The 18123-nt window shown below is 38.3% G+C and overlaps 1 protein-coding gene across 5 annotated transcripts; it reads right to left on the bottom strand.

The window, feature by feature from the left end:
- Nucleotides 1-9391: 9391 nt before the first annotated feature.
- On the bottom strand, nucleotides 9392-17876 carry LOC310718982 (uncharacterized protein). Of its 5 annotated transcripts, none has more exons than XM_083528152.1 (6): nucleotides 15991-17303; nucleotides 15729-15852; nucleotides 14784-14980; nucleotides 14566-14670; nucleotides 13065-13692; nucleotides 9392-11535 (listed from the first exon to the last, which is right to left on the bottom strand). In XM_083528152.1, exons 1-5 carry the CDS (start codon nucleotides 16035-16037, stop codon nucleotides 13065-13067), a joined length of 1101 nt encoding a protein of 366 aa, XP_083384278.1. In that variant the 5' UTR covers nucleotides 16038-17303; the 3' UTR covers nucleotides 9392-11535. The 5 variants fall into 5 exon arrangements, with proteins under 5 accessions (XP_083384278.1, XP_083384277.1, XP_083384279.1 ...); XM_083528151.1 differs by lacking the exon at nucleotides 9392-11535 and adding an exon at nucleotides 17357-17876 and having other exon boundaries at nucleotides 12361-13692; nucleotides 15991-16869; XM_083528153.1 differs by lacking the exon at nucleotides 9392-11535 and adding an exon at nucleotides 17357-17876 and having other exon boundaries at nucleotides 12361-13692; nucleotides 15991-16798.
- Between the last annotated feature and the right edge of the window lie 247 nt (nucleotides 17877-18123).

Raw genomic sequence — 18123 nt, 5'->3', positions numbered from 1 at the left:
TCATCAAAATCTTGAGGTTGTATCTTGAGGGGCCATCTAGAGGAGCAGAGAGTGAGTCTGTGCAGACTCATTGGTTCTTTGGGTAATTTAAGTGAAACAATAGGATGATTTATCATTTTCATAATTGTTTCAGGAATGAAAGCTGTTGGTAGTCATAAAAAGGTGAAAGAAAATAAACCAAAATAACTGCTACTATAGTTAAACATATAGTTATAGTTAAACTTATACTCTTATCAACTTATCATCTTATCATAGATGGAATGGAGTGGGTAAATAATTACATTTTCCTAGGTTAATAACTTCACTTCCTCTGAACCCGGGCAAACACTGCACACACAAACAAAAACAATCTGTAGTGTTCATTTTGTTCATAACATGGATTGATAGTAAAACATAAAGCCTTGATTTCATATAAACACTCCTTTTCCCTCCACAACTCACTAAGTTCTGTACTGTCTGTACTTTCCACCTGACTCGTGTCGACATTTTCCCTGAGGTGATTTGAAGATCACCGATCTAATAGCGGTCGTCGTAGTTATACTGCAGGAGAGTCTGAAATCTTCTGACACTGCCAGAATTTATTCGGAGGAAGAAAATGATCACAACAGCCACTAATCGTGGTTTAGACCTTATTCTTTATTGTAGTATAAATTCTGACATCACAACCTGTTGCAACTCCTAGTCGGTCATTACTTATCACTTCGGCCCGAGCAAACAATGATTAACAAAGTAATCCTTCAATAATATATACTCCTTCATTTATTAAGTCCACAACAAACAACAGGAAACAGCAACAAGCCCAGAACCTGACTGAGAAACCACCTGCTGTCTCCCCAGTGCCTGTCACAGGCAATATAGTTCAGTACAGAGTGGTACCTCCTCATGCAAATGTGTCATAAATCTACGCACAGGTGGCCTGCATATCCGTTCCAGGCACGGCACTAATAGTTTCTGTGTCACAGACATTTTGTTAACCAAATTAAATCAAATTCAAGAAGAAAGCCAAGGGGGTTGGTTTTGTTCACTGGAGCCACATGCATTCTTTCCATCCCTCACTTTCTCAACAAGAAACATAAAGTTTTGCAAACTAAATCATCATGACTCATTAGTCAACATTAGTGTTGTTGCTATCTTAAATATTTTCTTATGATATGTCCTGTTTCATTTAAATCCTAAATACACAAATATTGTTGGTCAATAAAAGAACCTGAATATGTTTGTTATATAGGGAACATTTTTACTACAGATCACATACCAGTTTGTTCGTTTTTCTTCACGTGTATTCCAAAGAGCCATATTCACAAACAACTTGCATTCTATCATTTTAATCGTAAAAAGCTTTTAACCTTATATGCACACTCTCAGTATAAGACTATCAGGTAGCAATCATTTTCAGCATTTCATTTAGATTTTATAATATTTATTGGAATAATTGTATGATTTTTTTTCTTTAATTTTAATAATTCCAAACCAATCAAACACCATGTACAAACTTGTAGCTAGTTAAACCAAATATGTTTTGGAGAATTCTTTATTGCATTGCAGAAGGATGGTGATAGTGTTGCATCCTCACTGTATGGAGTTTTGTATGTTCTCTCTATCTCCTTCAAAAACATGCCATTAAGTAGACTGGTTACATAGTGAGTGTATCTGGTGTCCTGTGATAGAAAAGCATCCAGTCCAGGGTGTACTTTTGCATTACACCAGGGTAAAGATGCCCAATGGGTGTAACCCATTGGGTATCTGGGTGTGAGAATCAGGTGTGTGTGTGTGTGAACAAACATTTACATTCTGAATGCAAGACTGTCAGTTGGTGGCACATTGTTGGTGTCTTATGTCTTCTAGAAATATATTGAAACAAATGTAATTTATATTATGGCTTTAGGCTTGTATTGTGTTATTCAAGATGTATCCATGAATTGTGTGATCCATCAACTTTTTTAAGTGCCCATGCTATCTGGGCCAATCTGTGCTGTTAAAGCAATGAAAATATTCAGAGTGGGGTCTCAGGCTAGAGAGGCATGCACTTGTGTTTGTGTGTGTGTGTGCGTTTGTGTGTGCGTGTGTGTGTGTGTGTGTGTGTGTGTGTGTGTGTGTGTGTGTAAGAATGTATCATTCACATGGCACAGATGGAGGCAGTACACACGCCACGCTAGACCCCGGGCCTGCAAAGTGTTAAGTTAGCACATCACAAAACAAGTCTTAACACTCAATATATGTCATAAACGTGTTCATCACATACAGAATATCTGGATTTCCTTCTCCTTTGTTTTTCCTGAACAAGGTAGAGCAGAATCTCCTCATACTGCCCTCTCACAGCCTGACATTTTCCCACATAATTTTTTACACATATATCACATACACACATAGTGACTTCCAAGCTTTTACCTTTTATATTTATTATTGTATAGCGCATGGGGTTGTAGCTTTGCTTTTTGATTGACAGGTTGGCTTGCTAGTCGTTGAGATCAAAGGTCATAACTGACACTCAAGGGGCCTCTTTTCCAGTCAGGAAAGATCAGCTGGGAAATTGTCTTTATTGCCCTTGGCTGAATTCCCAGCTCCAATCCCATGTCCATCCACAAATACCACACACTTCCCAGAAACGTTGTCCCTGATTGCCAGTAGATGTCTTTTGGAGATGGAGTATGGCACAGGTGATGCTATTTTAAAAAAAAAGCAAGACAATTTTCACCTGCTGTTTTAGCTGACAGGATTCTTCATCTCCCCTTTGCATGTCTATTAACAGTCACGAAGGAGCAAGCTTAACCAACTTAACCTCTAGGAACAAGTCACTTTATTTTCAGCAGTCAATATGCAGCACAGATAGGTGGGTGCTAAAGCAGTCCAGATGTCCCCTGCCCCCAACCACCTGGTCTTTTATTCTGGGTAAAGGGCTGTCTTTAGGGCTGGATTAGTTTACGGCTGCAGGGTCCCCACACACCCCACACACACACACACACTTTACCGGCCTTTACAATGGTCATTCTGTAAAGCAGATAAACCAGCAGTGTACCTGTGCACACTGGCCGTGTCTGAAAATCTCAAATTGAGCTGAGCACTTTCTACTTGCTACAACTCTTTTATTGTTGAGCTTTTAGGTTGCGTAGTCTGAAAGTTGCAATCAAATCAAACACACTTCAGGAAGGCACTATAATGAGGCTTATGCACATCATGGGATTTCTCTGTCACACTCAGATTGCTTTGGACATTTTTCACTTTTATGTTTTCCGCTGGGGTCTGTTTGTTCACTAAAAAGAGACGTTTGCTCTTAATAGTTAATCCTCGAGTCTTGAGTCTCACACATATTTAATCTGAGTGTTTTATGATTGTCTCTCAAGATTCAAATTTAGGATGACAGACCCCAAAACACTTTGAAGGTACAAAATTTACCTAGTGAACAATTAATTTGTGTTCAACTGCCTCACACTTCTTTCTACTGTCTGTTTTCTAGCCATTCTTTGACGTGTCTTTATCTTAAGGCGATGAAGAGTAATCCAATTAATGATGCTGCTGCATATTCTGCTTGTGGGACCCCAGAGCTGGGACACTATGGAAATTTGTGAAATGTTTGTCCTATGTTTAGTTTTACTTCAATTTGATTTAACTTGGAGTATTATTATAGTTATAGAACTACAGTGTATATAAAATGCTCAGGAAGACGTTATGTAGTTAAAGTTCTTTTATTTTACTTCATTTGCAAAGTACAAAAGTGTGAAATTGGTATTTGCGCAAAATTGACATAAGGGCTGTATCACGTTTTATTATATATAGAGTATTTGCAGTGTGCAGATGCTTTCTTCTATTTGAGACAGGAAGAACCTGCACTATTGAGAGCTCCTAGAAAACTACCCTGTAGTTCAACCTGCAACTTTCTGATCAGTTAAAACCAATTAGCGTAAAACTCAGCTCAAAACTTTGCAGGTATTCAGATCAAAACAACATGTTAGGAGAGGTCATTAGGGACGTCCACGTTGCTAATGCATGTCTAGCCAGTTGCTTGTGATCCTGCACATCATGCTGACTGTAATTAAGCCAGCACAATTCAATCAAATTAAAATACACTGAGCTATTTAAGAGGGGTATTTTGGAGAAAGTCATATTCATGAAATGGAAATCAACTGGCTCGCATTCTAGACACATATTTAAATTGCAAGCCTGAAATAAATAACTTTGTGAGCTCTTTCTGGCCATGGGTGCAACATGCCAGTGCGGAAGTGGCAGAGGGTGCAGCCATTTTAAGGCCGCCTCCTGACATGTGCTGACGGGAGCAGGGCTACTGGAGCTCTCGCTGTCTTGGCAGTGGTTATTATGAAATGGACTGAATGACACGGGTTCCAAATATGGACCCAGGAGAATGAAAGCCAAGTGAACCCTTTCACCCTGTCTACTAACTAGCTTGTGTTTCACCACAGCAAAAGGAACTTAATTGTATGGTTTGTAAGGCTCGTAAGATTTGTTTTCAAATCGATTTATGTATTGCAGTTGTTGGCATTTCTCTCATGCTTTTCAAGTTTATCATCTATTTTGGTTGCACATGTGCAGTCTAGATCAGAAAGAATAAGATCTGGGTACCGTCGCTGCACATGTTTGCATGCAAATGATAGCTGGGTTTGTGCAGTGGATAGGGTCTTATTTGCCAAACTATAAAACAATAAATGTGTATGTGCATTAGCATTTGCACAAGAAATGTGATATTCAGGTTAGGTCAGAAATATTATATCTGAGAGATTGTGTCCATTTTGAAATATATAAAGAGACTAATTGACGTGAACTTGATTGGTTTAAAATTGCATAAATGGACTGGGTTACAGCAAATTGTGAAAAATGTGAAATCAGCTTAAATCACTTATTTATTTTAATTGTGCATCAATGTATTGAACATTATTTGTAAAAACACGTATTTAAAAAAATTGTAAAGTTTATAAATTAAAACCTTGAATTAAGACTAAAAAAACACTAGTTATTCAATGGCACCCTTTAAAAGTGTGTGCTGCAATGGCTGAGGTGTATGTGCACCATGCTTAGGAGGCGTTCTCTCCCAGTTTTTGTCATAATTTCAACTATGGGTTTCTAAGTTTTATTTTAGACAAATCATCATTGAATTTTTCATGACTGAGTGTGATGATTGCAAGTAGGCAATTGGCATTTATCAACATTCACAGACATAAATAAAGGAAAACAGCATTACTAAAAATCTGGTAAATAATATTAGACTTTTTAATCGGATGTACTGTTTGCTTGTAGACCATAAGCAAGTGTTAGGCCAAGAGATAAAGCAGAAAGGCCATTTACTAATTTTTTCTCTTACATGATGTTGCATTAGCAAAAGACTGTGGAGCCGTATTATGGCTAAGGATTAGCCAAGTATAAATAGTTAATTCAGACATGTTCTGCACAAGCGTGGCTCAAATTTTAACCCGTGTTACGCATACAATTTAACCAGGGTTTATTATCAAAACTCAGCATGGGGTCTGCTAGATTTAGCCTTAAATAAGAAAAGCTAAGGCCTAGATGGAGACTGTAAATGATTTACTGCTTTTGATTAGTCTTGTTTCCTCAGTCTTCTCGAAGCAGGTTTTTGCCTGCTGTGTACCTGAACGATAAACAGTGAACGCTGCCAGACTTTAAAGTAGTTCAGTCACAGAATTTTATAGAAGAGGAGGGAATAAGTGTTGTGTGAGATTTCTTTAAAGTGGTTCAGCAGATATTTCGCTAAACCAAGGTCCTCCAGTAATCCGGTAATAGAAATTACTCTGACGTTATCCTCATGAACCAGACTCGCACTGAGAACTGAAGCAGTCATTAATGCCATTGCTTAGCTTTCAGATCTTTATATATTTATTTATAGCTAAAAGTCACTGTTCCCTCGAGATACATCCATATTATGTAGCAGCCCTTGAACAGCTGCTTTATGCTAAGTTTGCATGTGTGCGTATTCTTTAGGATGAAATTGAGAAGGCGATGTTTCTATACATGCAGCAGAACAACCTAGACTACTGATGAAAGATTCCTCACACACTCTCACACATCAACACATTATCATAGGCATCACTGAGGAATAACCTTCTAAACTGTGAGTCTGCTTACTCCAGAAGCATCCTGCTGCATATTTAAATCTGTACAGCGATTACTTTGTGCTCAATAAAGAAGTCTATATGTGATCATCAATCCTTTAAATCTTTAAAAAACATACAGAGCTAATTTATTAGGAACACCTGTGGACCTGCTTCTTTCTTTCAGCTTCTCCCATTAGGGGTCGCCACAACGGATCATCCATATTCATGATCCGCATGTTTGATTTGGCACACATTTTTATGCTGAATGCCCTTCCTAACGCAACCCTCCCCATTTATCCGGGCTTGGGACCGGCACTAAGAGTGCCCTGGCTTGTGCAACCCTAATGGCTGGGGTTGGTTCCTGAACCAGGGATTGAACCCGGGCCGCAGCGGTGAGAGCGCCGCATCCTAAGCACTTGACCACCAGGGAACCCACCTGCTAATTTATGCAATTATCCAAGCAGCCAATCATGTGACATAAAAATCAGATAATCTTCACATCAAGCATATTAATGAGGGGAAGTGTGATCTCAGTGACTCTGACAATGACCTTGGTTTGTCATAGTTGTGGGTGCAGTTTGAGAAACTGTTGAGTTCCTGGGATTTTCACACAAAACCGTGACTACAGTTTACATAGAATGGTGCAAGAAAGAAAAAACATCCAGTGAGGAGCAGTTCTGAAGAGAGATGTTTCCTTGTTGATAAAAGAGCTCAAAGGAGGTTGATTAGACTGGACGGTCTATGAAATTAGATACTATTTAGTTTGAATATAGTAGAATCAATTCATGGTCTCTGCTTTTTACTGTCCTTCACACTATTTACTTTATTTTGTTGTAATTTGTTGTAAATTATGATACCAGTTACCAAATTATATTACTGATTTGTATAAAGTAGGTCTATGAAAGTCTAGCTAACGCATCTTCTAATTTACTACACTAATTAGGGGGCTATAGTCAGCAGAGTATCCAAGGTCATGTTCATCTGAGCAGATTAGTTCATCTGCCCAAAGTGAACCACTGATATGCTGAGCTGGCATTTCATCAAGGATTTTGCAGCAGTCTATGAAATCTGAAACTGTTAAAACAGTGATTTGTCTCAGACCCCACAATTAGCCTTCTTCCATAAAACATGTAAGAGCAGTTTGAAACGCACAGACAGCACACTGGGGACTTGATGAAAATCTATGCCAAGTTACCGGCCAAAATATAGATGGCATGACTTGGGATTGTGCTGCCACCTAGTGGAAAAAGAATAGCATAGCATCAATGTGGGCAGGCTTCGTCTTCTTTCGGCTTCGTCTTCGTGTTCTTCTTTCGGCTTCTCCCATTAGGGTTCGCCACAGCGGATCATCTGTCTTCATACTACTCTGTCCTCTACATCTGCCTCTTTTAAAACAACTACCTGCATATCTTCCCTCACCACATCCATAAACCTCCTCCTTGGCCTTCATCTTTTTCTCCTTCCTGGTGGCTCCATCCTCAGCATTCTCCTACTGATATACCCCATGTCCCTCCTCTGCACATGTCCAAACCACCTCAATCTGGCCTCTCTCACTTTGTCCCCAAAACGTCCTACATGCCCAGTCACTCTAATAAGCTCGTTTCTAATCCTGTCCATCGTCGTCACTCCCAACAAAAGCCTCAACATCTTCAGCTATGCCACCTCCAGCTCCACCTCCTGTCCTTTACTCAATGCCACTGTCTCTAAACCATACAACATCGCAGGTTTCACCACAGTCCTCTAAACTTTCCCTTTCACTCTCACAGATACCCTTCTATCACAAATCACTCCTGCTTTCACTCTTCTTCACCCACTCCACCCTGCCTGCACTCTTTTCTTCACTTCTCTAACACACTCTCCATTACTTTGCACTGTTGACCCCAGGTACCTGAACTCCTCCACCTTCTCCACCCCTTCTCCCTGCAACCGCATCACTCCACTGCCCTCCCTCTAATTCACACACATGTACTCTGTCTTTTCTCCTACTGACTTTCATTCCCCTTCTCTCCAGTGCGTACCTCCACCTCTCCAGGCTCTTTGTAAGCAGGCTAATAAGAAAATGTTTAAAAATCAGCACGCAGGGACTCCTAGTGGTTTAATAGATTAAGTGGATTGTAGCGTTATTAATCAATTCTATATATATGTTATAAATAAAAAAAAATTTTTAAAAGGAAAACACGTTGTCCTGTTTTATTTTATAGTATACAGATTTTACTTATAGATATACAGACTAGTGGATGACTCATATTGAATCCCCCCATCCAGTGTTAGCCAAAAGAGGATGGGTTTGCTTTTGAGGCAGGCTCCTCAAGGTTTCTTTTTGTGTTGTGTCAGGGTATTTTCCCTTGCTGTGGTCATCTCTGGTTTGTTCATTAGGTAAATATAAATGTATCTCCAGAAGTTTGCTTTGTAACACTGTCCAATTTTTTTTAAAAGCAAATCGAGTTAAGCTGAGCAAAACATTATTTTAATGCCAGCTGTACAGTTTAAGTCTATGAAAAGAAAATATATGGTCTTCAAATGCATTGTAAATGTACAGTATGCCCATCTTTTTTTCTCTTTCAGAGAAAAAGTGCTCAATGTGATGCTCGCAAATTAACAATAGTGTTTTGGGGAAAGTCCTGCTTGACTAAGGCTCCTAAGGTAGTCCACAGTGTTTCCTCCTGCTACAAAAATAGGCTACCTTTTATTTCTCATGATGTCAAATCATTCAAAACAGTCTTGTTCCAGTTTATTTGAACTGCAGTGTGTGTCCGTCAGATTAAATGCACCCAAGCTTCCATGACTCGACATGGGAATGAAAGGAATGCCTGGCTATCGAGGGAGGCAGGCAGTGCAGGGGTCGCTGGAGGCTAGGTAATGGCTCACCACATAACTGGAGCGTGAAACCAGGAGTTTGAAACGCAGCAGGGGAGCAGAAGATCATTCTGAAGTTCTTGTTTGCTTGATTAGTTCCTAGAAGTTTAGATGTTGTATAAGAAGACCTTGAAAAGTCTATGGGTTATAGGGAGCATAACAGTCATTGCTTTAATGATAGCAAGGGAAGGGGCTAATTTCTGTCTCTGTGATGCCTCGGTTTCTTCGCTTGGCTTAGCAAGGGCTCTTTATATTTCACAGTTATGACAGGTTCGCCTCATTGTTCCAGGCTGTATATCGGGAGACAGGCTGATAACCATGCAGTGTGTCACTGTCCTTTAACTTCTGTTCCTGCCTTTGCCCTGAAATAGTGCATAAGAGCTGAAACTTTAACTCATATACTGCACTCCAGGGAGACACTGTACCACCACAGCCAGCTGGTAAACTGTATGTGCTACAGGGCTAAACTTTTTCACTTTTTTTTTTTTTTTTTAAAGAGAGAAAATAAAACAAAATTAAGTCTCAGGTTTTGGCATTCACATTGTGTATCAGAAAAATACATTTACAGCAGCAGAAAAAAAACTACAAAAGCATCACAAGGCCATTAAACTATAAAGAAGTATGAAGTGGAAGCTATGGCTGATTTCTATCTAGCTGTACTTTCATACAGCTTATTGTTTATTGTAATGCAAACCTAGATTTTATATGCATGAGGTCTAATATATGTATACAAAAAGACAAATGTTAAATAAAATAAAGCGATACAATTGTTGGTGTAATAATGAGGTGGATACATTTCTCAAACATTAATTATTTAATGAAGTACCACTTACATTTAGGAACCACTAGTAGATCATATTTTGTGTAGTCTGAGGCAAATACAGCTAGTTGTTTAATGGCTTTGCTTTTTTACTAGACATGTGCTATAATTACCTTTACTTGATATGAGTAATTATTTTATTTATTTTTTTAACCGTATAACACGCTTTACCACTAAAAGTACTGTTGCAAATGACCATATGAAAGTAATTGGGAAGTAAGGATACAAATAATTGTTTTAGACTCAATTTTTATTTACTCAGAGTGAAATGTCAAACAAATATAAAACAGGTTAATGACATTTTGTCAAATATTCTAAATGTAAACTAACAGAACAAACAATCAAAACCAATGTTTATGATTGTTTAGGTTTAGGTCTTCTTGTTTTACTCACCAGAGGTACAAGGAGTCATATATCTAAATCTAGCAATCACTGATATTTCCATTTCTCAAGATACCAGCTTGTTAATAAAAGTTAGCACCAGGCTCCTTATTGAGTCTTGGTCAGAAAGCAAATGTGAATCAACCAGACACTGTTTGCACAACTCAATAGAACAGAAAGTCCTGATTGAAAGCCTCTCATGGGGCATTGTGTCTGAGTCAGCAGTCTACATTGATTTTACTCTGAGAAAAGCAGATAATTTAAATATTTACTGCAATGGCTGAAGGCCCGAACACCCTGATAGATGCATGTCATTGTATAAAAAAGCTCCTCTTCCTACACATCCTACTGTCTTTTATTGACTTCCTTTAACAAGCTGCAGACTGAAAGCCTCCTACACAGATATATGCCTGTATATAAAGACCTCCTGGGGTTGAAGATTCTAAAATATGACAGATCAGAGCATCATGAAAAGCAAAAAGCTATCAAAAGTATTCCAATACATGATTTTGGAATAGCATTTTTAATGGCTTCATTACAAAATAAACACACCCCACACATCCACATCCATTATTAATATTCACCAAAAGGCAGTGACTGGTTAAAGAGGTGATTATTTAGAGAAGCAAACAAGAGGTCAAAGGTAATATAAAGAGATCCCGATGCTCACATGGGAAAAGCTCTTCACAGAACAACTCATAAAGCTAAGCTAATACAGGAAGCATGTACAAAAAAGTGCTCTCTGGCCTGATGAGACCCACATTGACTTTTTTGGTCTTTTTAAACATTGCATATGTTTCCTAGCATTTCAAAATTATGGAATAATTCAGGCATTTTCATGACAATCATCTGAAATAACTATTTTAGTTCTACAAAATGTGAAAGAGTACAAAGGGGATGGGAATATTTATGCAAGCTGTAACCATTTCCCTCAACCATACACAAAGATCTCCAGGGACTGGATTAAAGATGGAGGAAATTGTATAATTATGTGACAGTTTGGAGTTCTGAGCCAGAAACTTTGTGTTCTCACTCCCAGGTTGATTCTCTCTCAGTTTATTTCTCAGCACTGCTGTGATTTATATTCGCTACTCCCGTCACAGTTCCCTGAGGTGGATTAAACGCTGTCCCACGAGCCTCTTTGTAGCACCAGGCAAGTAGGTGGAATTTGTATGAGGAGTTTTAATGCAGCTGTAGAATCATACACCTAATTATGATTTATTTCTTTTTACAAGATTTTCCTATGCATAACTAATTAAGCAAAGAGAAACTGCAAAATAAAATCAGGGGTAATTATCGAAACTGTGCAGAAAGAAGACACACTTATTAACCAATGAAAGAAGCAAGGAATCTTTCCTTCAAGGTCCTTTTTTTACCCAAACATTGATTTATGCAGAACATCTCTTATAAGCAAGGTCACTGTACTGCCATCCTCTTTGTTTTTTAAATACCGTAATTTCCGGACTATTAAGCGCACCCATATATAAGCCGCACCCACTGAAAATATATTTTACAAATATTTTTATATTTAACATGAATAAGCAGCACTAGTTAAGCCGCACATTAGTGTCTACACTAATGTACTTTACACAGGCTTTAACGAAAGACACGTTACACACGGGTGAAATATGTTGCGCTTCCTTTAGCAGCATAGCGGTATTTTGGGAAAAGCCTGCCACTGCATTTTCCCAGTATTACTGCGTGTGTTCAAGAGGAGAATTATGTCCTTATTATTTTCTGATGCTGATTTCTAAGTTTCGTTGACTAACCCGTAACGCTGTTGCCAAGAAAAATAAAAAAAGCAAGAGTTTTGGAAACCTGTCAGTGCTTATATGATTTCTGTTGCAACTGGAGTTAGCGAGCTCTCCCTTCACCCAGACTCAACGCGTTACAGCGGCTTGTATCTAAACAGTAGCCGACCAAATAAGTCATTGTTCACTGTCTTCCTCCTTCCTTTCACAGCTATTTCTCTCGGGAGTTTATCTTTTGGCATCGTCGTGCGTTAAAAAAAAACCCGTTTTTTCTCCCGATGCCGTGCAGCTCAGAACACAGGTGAGGTGCGTTTTTTCGTTTCCGTTCGGAAATTTCATTGGTCTAATGTTTTGTCGCTCAGTTTTTGACTTGAAGTTTGTGAAACCGGGAAAAACTTTTCCTTTTTAAGGAAAAGTCCATAAATTAGCCGCTTTGTTGTTTAAACCGCGGGGTTCAAACGTGGGAAAAGAGTAGCGGCTTATAGTAAAAAATACGTTAATGCGTTTAGCGGTACTCTGTGGGAACATCAGAGGTTGGGATATATTTCATAATCGAAACCTGATTGATACTTATTTTATGAAAGTGAATTTCTTTAAAATAGTTTGATTTGATCTAACAAACTTCCAGAAACTTATATTCAGATCAAGTGGCTGTTAGAATTCATTCAACTAGTCTTTATGCCTTATAACTTAAGCAAACAATTTGTTGATTGCATCTAGCAGGTGACATTAAATTGCTTGATAAATAGCTATCTGTTCTTGTGCATGCGCTCTTTGTCTGCTTCGTTAGTAAACAAAAGAGTTAACCACCAGTAAATAGATAGTTTTCTGCATAAGTGATGTATGTTACTGTTTGGTGATGTCAGTGAGTTGGTGCAGTAATTGCAAGAAACTGATATGCAGTCAAATATGATGTGCTGTCTACATAAAAGTATAGCATGGCCAATACTTTTGCTTACCAAAGATTGCATGGTCTGCCACTGAAGGCGCTATATTCTAAATTGTTCAAAACATCTAGATGTGAATATCAGGAAGTGACTGATGAAACTGTGCTCTTCTATTAAATTTCATATTTTGATCTCAAACCCAAAAGTATTGTGTTTTCAGCAAAAAAAAAAAAAAACAACAACAAAGAATTGGCTTTACTGCTCAAATACCTTTGTAAGGGTCTATATAAAGCACTGGGGGGGCTTGAACTCAAGCTACATGCCTGTTTTCAGTGCTGTGTAGGTGATTAGGGGAAGGTGTGGGGCGGGTCATGGTGATGCTGGGAAGTTGTTTCCTTTGTGGGTTACAGAGCTCCACTGTGCGCTGCATCAGGGAACTGTTTAGCCCCTGGGTCACAGGTAACATGGCTTCTAGCTGTAGGAGGTGATGAGAATTGGCATGTGGGAGAGCTGCATGGCAAGGAAAAGGAGAGTTACGCAGCTGGTGGCAAAGGTGCTCCTCAAAGCCTGAAAATGGCTCAAGCAAATGTGAATCGTTTGAGCAGGGGAGGTAGCTTTTCTCTAAAAGGCAGTGAAGCGCTTCTCTGTTCAGCACCTGTGCTTTCTTCAGCACACCCCTCAGAGGCTGGCAAGCCTGCGCATCCTGTCTGCTTCCTTTCCTCAAGGCAGGAGTGATGGGGTAGATATCCTGTACCACTGGACTCTGGAATGTGATTCGGGGACCCAAGGACACTTTGCTAGAAGACGGTGAGGGATGCTGACAGCTTGATTTTATATTCCATGTCTTTTCAGGAAGACGGCTCTCACTGAGAGGCACATACTGAGGTTGACCGACTGGGTAAAGACACCGAGTTGGACCCATTTTATCTTTGTCTGGCCTTCAAAAGCAAGAATAAGAAATGAAGCATTAAAATTTAATGTGAGAGGGTGCACATAAATGAGTGACGAATAGACAGAGTGAAACCAGGGTTTACTGTCTACTTACAATTGCCCCTAGGTGTAAATTTGGGTATGTTGGGCTGTAAACCGGGGCATTTATGCCTCATGCTCACTATTCCTGGGATAGGATCTGGATCCTATTTTGCTAAATAAAAATGGAGACTGCATGTGTTTAAATAAAACACAGCAAATGTAAAGTAACCCAGTTTCACAATTAATTTTGCGCTCAGTCACTTTCATAAAAAAATTATTCAAGCAGTTTATTTTCTATTCTTTTACATTTTACATTCTATTACTTTAACATCTTTTAAATCTGAAGACCTGTGCCAAATAACTTCTTTATGGAAAACGGTCATTATAATTCACTCCTGTCACACAATTGGTTTATTTTATATACACACCTAATTGAATTGAATCTCTGCTGTGGCTGCTGCTAGGTATGGAAATATGTATGTTCTTCTAATGTGTCTCTCTCTCTCTCTCTCTCTCTCTCTCTCTTTCTCTCTTTCTTTCTCATGGTGTGACCAACCAGCCTTTAAATCATCAATAAGCAGAAAATAGCTCTGTGCACTCATACTGCTTAGGCTTTGCACAGTTAAGATTGCACTTGTGGAATTTAATGAACGAGATATTCACTGCAAAGTGAAGTTCAGCTTAAAGCTGCAGAAAAAAAAGAGCATTGTGAATGTGACACCTGGCCATATTTCAGGGTGAATAGAAATGGTGTGTTCTTAGAAAAATGAGAACATTGAAGACTTTTCATTGAACTGTCATTTTGCACTTCGGTACAGCTCTCTTTATGGGTGTTTTACCTGCATCCAGCTCGGCACGGTGGCCTCTCTGGAACTGTGGATTTGATGGCAGGCAGAAATCCCCCAGTGTAAGTACATCCAGTACCTTTTACCACCAGGGTACATCTACAGAAACATTCAATGTTCCATTTTCACATCAGTTTGTATTGTCCCCCATTTGAATGCATCATACATTAATAGGAATGACTTCATATGTCCTAATGATGTTATTTCATTACTTGGACGTGACAAGAAGTGGAAGGCTGAAGTCAGGGATGCCTTGTCCTCTGCGAAATGTACGTGACCTGTTAACCTTAGGGTCAGGGGTTAATGTGTTCATAAGCGTGGGCAGGCTTTTTAAACTCTGAATGTCATCATCGTCGTCTTCATCCTGATGAGTACTTTTAATGAGATGAGGCAGTCTGCTAGTTACATCCTACAGATTAAAGAAACATGACAATATTCAAGATTTGTATAGCTCCACTTTGTAATTTCATCTTTTCTGTGTAAACGCTATCTTTTTCTATTTAGCAGGTGTGGAATAAAATGGCACTATCGCAAATGTTCATGTTTGGTTTTTTATTTAAACCTGGAGTGAGTGTAGCTAACCCTAGAACTGTGTTCTATTTTTTATTTTTTTTGCCTTAATATCTTTTTAAACACTGGTAATAATCCGATTGATAGAAACAGATATTTTAAATATGGTCTGTGAACGGCTGTGGCAGTTCCTCAACCTCAATTACATCATTCTAGTCCAGAACTCCTCTCAGACTAACATGTGTACACTATTTTTTAAAAGCATGCAGTTATTATTTGTGTGCTACTTTTTGCTAGAATCTCAAAAATTATTTGCTTCATTTTCTTTTTAAATATAAACAAAAATGTAGCTTTGTGTAAGTTCATGCAGTAACCAGACATTTGGATCAGATTGAGGTTGAATCGAGTTAGCTCTTGTTCAGTTTTTATCACATAAAAGTAGCAATGCCAACTGCATGCAAAACATTTTTTGTGACATTTTTAGTCTCAATCAGAAGTCCAGGGGAACTTTTCTGTCTCCCATTCAAATCTAACCTTGTATGTCTGAAATACATTATCTATTCTTTCCAAATAATACATTTGATCATAATACATCCCAGTTCTAAAAAGTGTCCATGTAATGCAGCTGTAATCATCTGAACAGTTACCTTACGCTTTTGGATTGAAACCGGTTCAGAGAAGTATGATGGTACTGGAGAAACATCACGGGACGGAGATTGACCTCTTCTCATCCTACGATGATTTATTTTATGGAAATGTACCTCAGCAGGCCTGTTCTCAAGACATAAGCTATACATTATTCCTATGTTTTGAACTTTAAAGTAGTGGTGCTTGAAATTGCATAGTTTAATTTGACTAGAAGTTTTTACAGTCGAATCGCCATATAAAAAGTTTACTCCTGTGTCTTACCAGTTCACAGCCTCCTCCATGTATGTGTGTTTATCTGTGATGCCCATTTTCTTTCCTTTATATTACCTCAAGATGAGAAACATTTTAGAAAATTAGTTGTTTATTTTCTACAATCAATAATCCTAAGCCCTTCAATCTTAAAATAATAGATTTTAATTAAAGCTGAGGTTTTGTCGTGAGGTGATTTCACTATTACTATAACCAGCATGGTTTCTGGAATTCCATTAGTAATGGGAATGCATTAGCATATAAATTGGTGTTTTGCTGCATTAAAGCAAAAGCGTGCACAGAGGGGGAAAAATACATATTTTTTTGAGCCACAATGGTGATCATTTTTCTGTTGCTGATCCAGGAGAATCCGGTGCTCAAAGATAAATTAATCAAGTGCACAATCCACCATGAAATAAACCACCATATGCTTCGGTTCTTTTCTATCCATTCATGTATTATTTTTTTTTTCCGTCTCACATCTGACTGTACACTTTCAGTATGGAATAAAATAAAAGACTTAAAACGCAGCATCAAAAAAAATAAATAGGAGAAAACTTTACTTACCGTCACTTTGACCGTTTCAGAGTCCTAAATAAAACATAGAAATCCAGTTCATAATAGTTCAGTAATTCACTGTGCTAAAAAACAACAAAAAAAAAACCCCACAACAAAACATAAAACCAAATTGACACGAATAGACTGATTCAGTCTTCACTAAGAGTCTTGGCGGTGAAGAATGGACATTACCCTGGCCACTCTAGCATAGCAGTACAAGGTAGATTCCTCAAACCTCTGGTTTCTGATTGGCTGGTGCTCCCTGGAAAGACCCCATACAGTGTTGTTCAGAATTCCTTCTGCTTTAAGCATGGTTTTGCTAAAGGTTTCATACTGCAAAGCATTGAAATATTATACACATTATCTAAAGAAACTGGAGAGCAAGACCAAATGTTCTTTTTTTGCTTTAAACTTTAAACTAAAAACATTTGAGTTTGAGATCAACAGTAGAATCTAAGACCAGGAATCAGACTTTTAAATATTTACATTTAAACAACTTACATGATGCCACCTAAATTGGCAGGCCACACAACTTTTGGAGATAAAAAATGTAATTCATAGTCACTTGCTATAAAGGTTGAAGCTATTTATCCTTTAGTCTAAAAACCCGAATGCCTAATATAACAAACAAGCAAAGGAAAAAGGATTGGCCTTGTTTTTCCCAATACTTTTGGAGGATACTGATCATTGGGGTGGTGGATAAGTTCATCTTTTATCTTTAGTATTTATCTTGCATCTACAAACATTACAGGGTTTTTTTTTTTTTTTTTTTTAAATAGTCTGAATGTACATATACAAACCTTAATGTTTTTTCAAATACCTGGCACCCATTTTCTAAGTAGTAAGTTATAGTAGTAAGTAGTGTTCAGCAGCCTTCCACGATCCAACATTTATAGGTTATGCAGTATGCCTCAGTGAAAAAGGTACAGAGTGATCTATACTGTTCTCAGCTGTAGGCTATGCTGCTGACTCCTGCAGATGTGGCTGGGAGACCCTGTTCAGCGGGCAAGTGAGAAGGAAGTAGGTGTGCAGACTAAACATTCAGCTTGTTATGGCCTCCTGCTGCAGTCCCCCGTGGGCTGATTCCAGCTACAACAATCATTACCTTCTCCTTTCATTCTTGCACAGACATTTAATGCTAATTTAATGCCCTCAGTTTAGTTGATTTTTTACTTTCCTGTTTATTGAGCAACTTTCTCGAACGATGACAGTATTTGAAATAAATAACCGATCAGCAGGAAAATTGTTTTGTGCTGGGCTCAGGGAGGAAAGCTGAAGGCATTAATTCCGGTTTATCTGAAAACAAAAAGTGTAGGCTTCATGACGACGCAAATCCGATCGCATTTATCGCAAATAATTCTTTGTATTTCAGCATCCTTTATCACCTGTGACTCTATAGGCACTTTGTATAAGCAGAATGAATTAGATTTTTTTTCTAAAGCATTTTCCAGGCACTACATATTCTGCATAATGGAGCACACAGCTGCAGTGGAAATTAGGTTTATGAAGATGTTAGACTGCTTCCTCTATGACTGCGCATCTCTAAAAAAAAAACAAAAAACAAAAAAAATAATAATAATAATAATA

Source organism: Silurus aristotelis (genome assembly GCF_946808225.1).
Source record: "Silurus aristotelis genome assembly, chromosome: 24".
Lineage (NCBI taxonomy): Eukaryota > Metazoa > Chordata > Actinopteri > Siluriformes > Siluridae > Silurus > Silurus aristotelis.
This window is presented reverse-complemented; position numbering and strand designations above follow the sequence as displayed.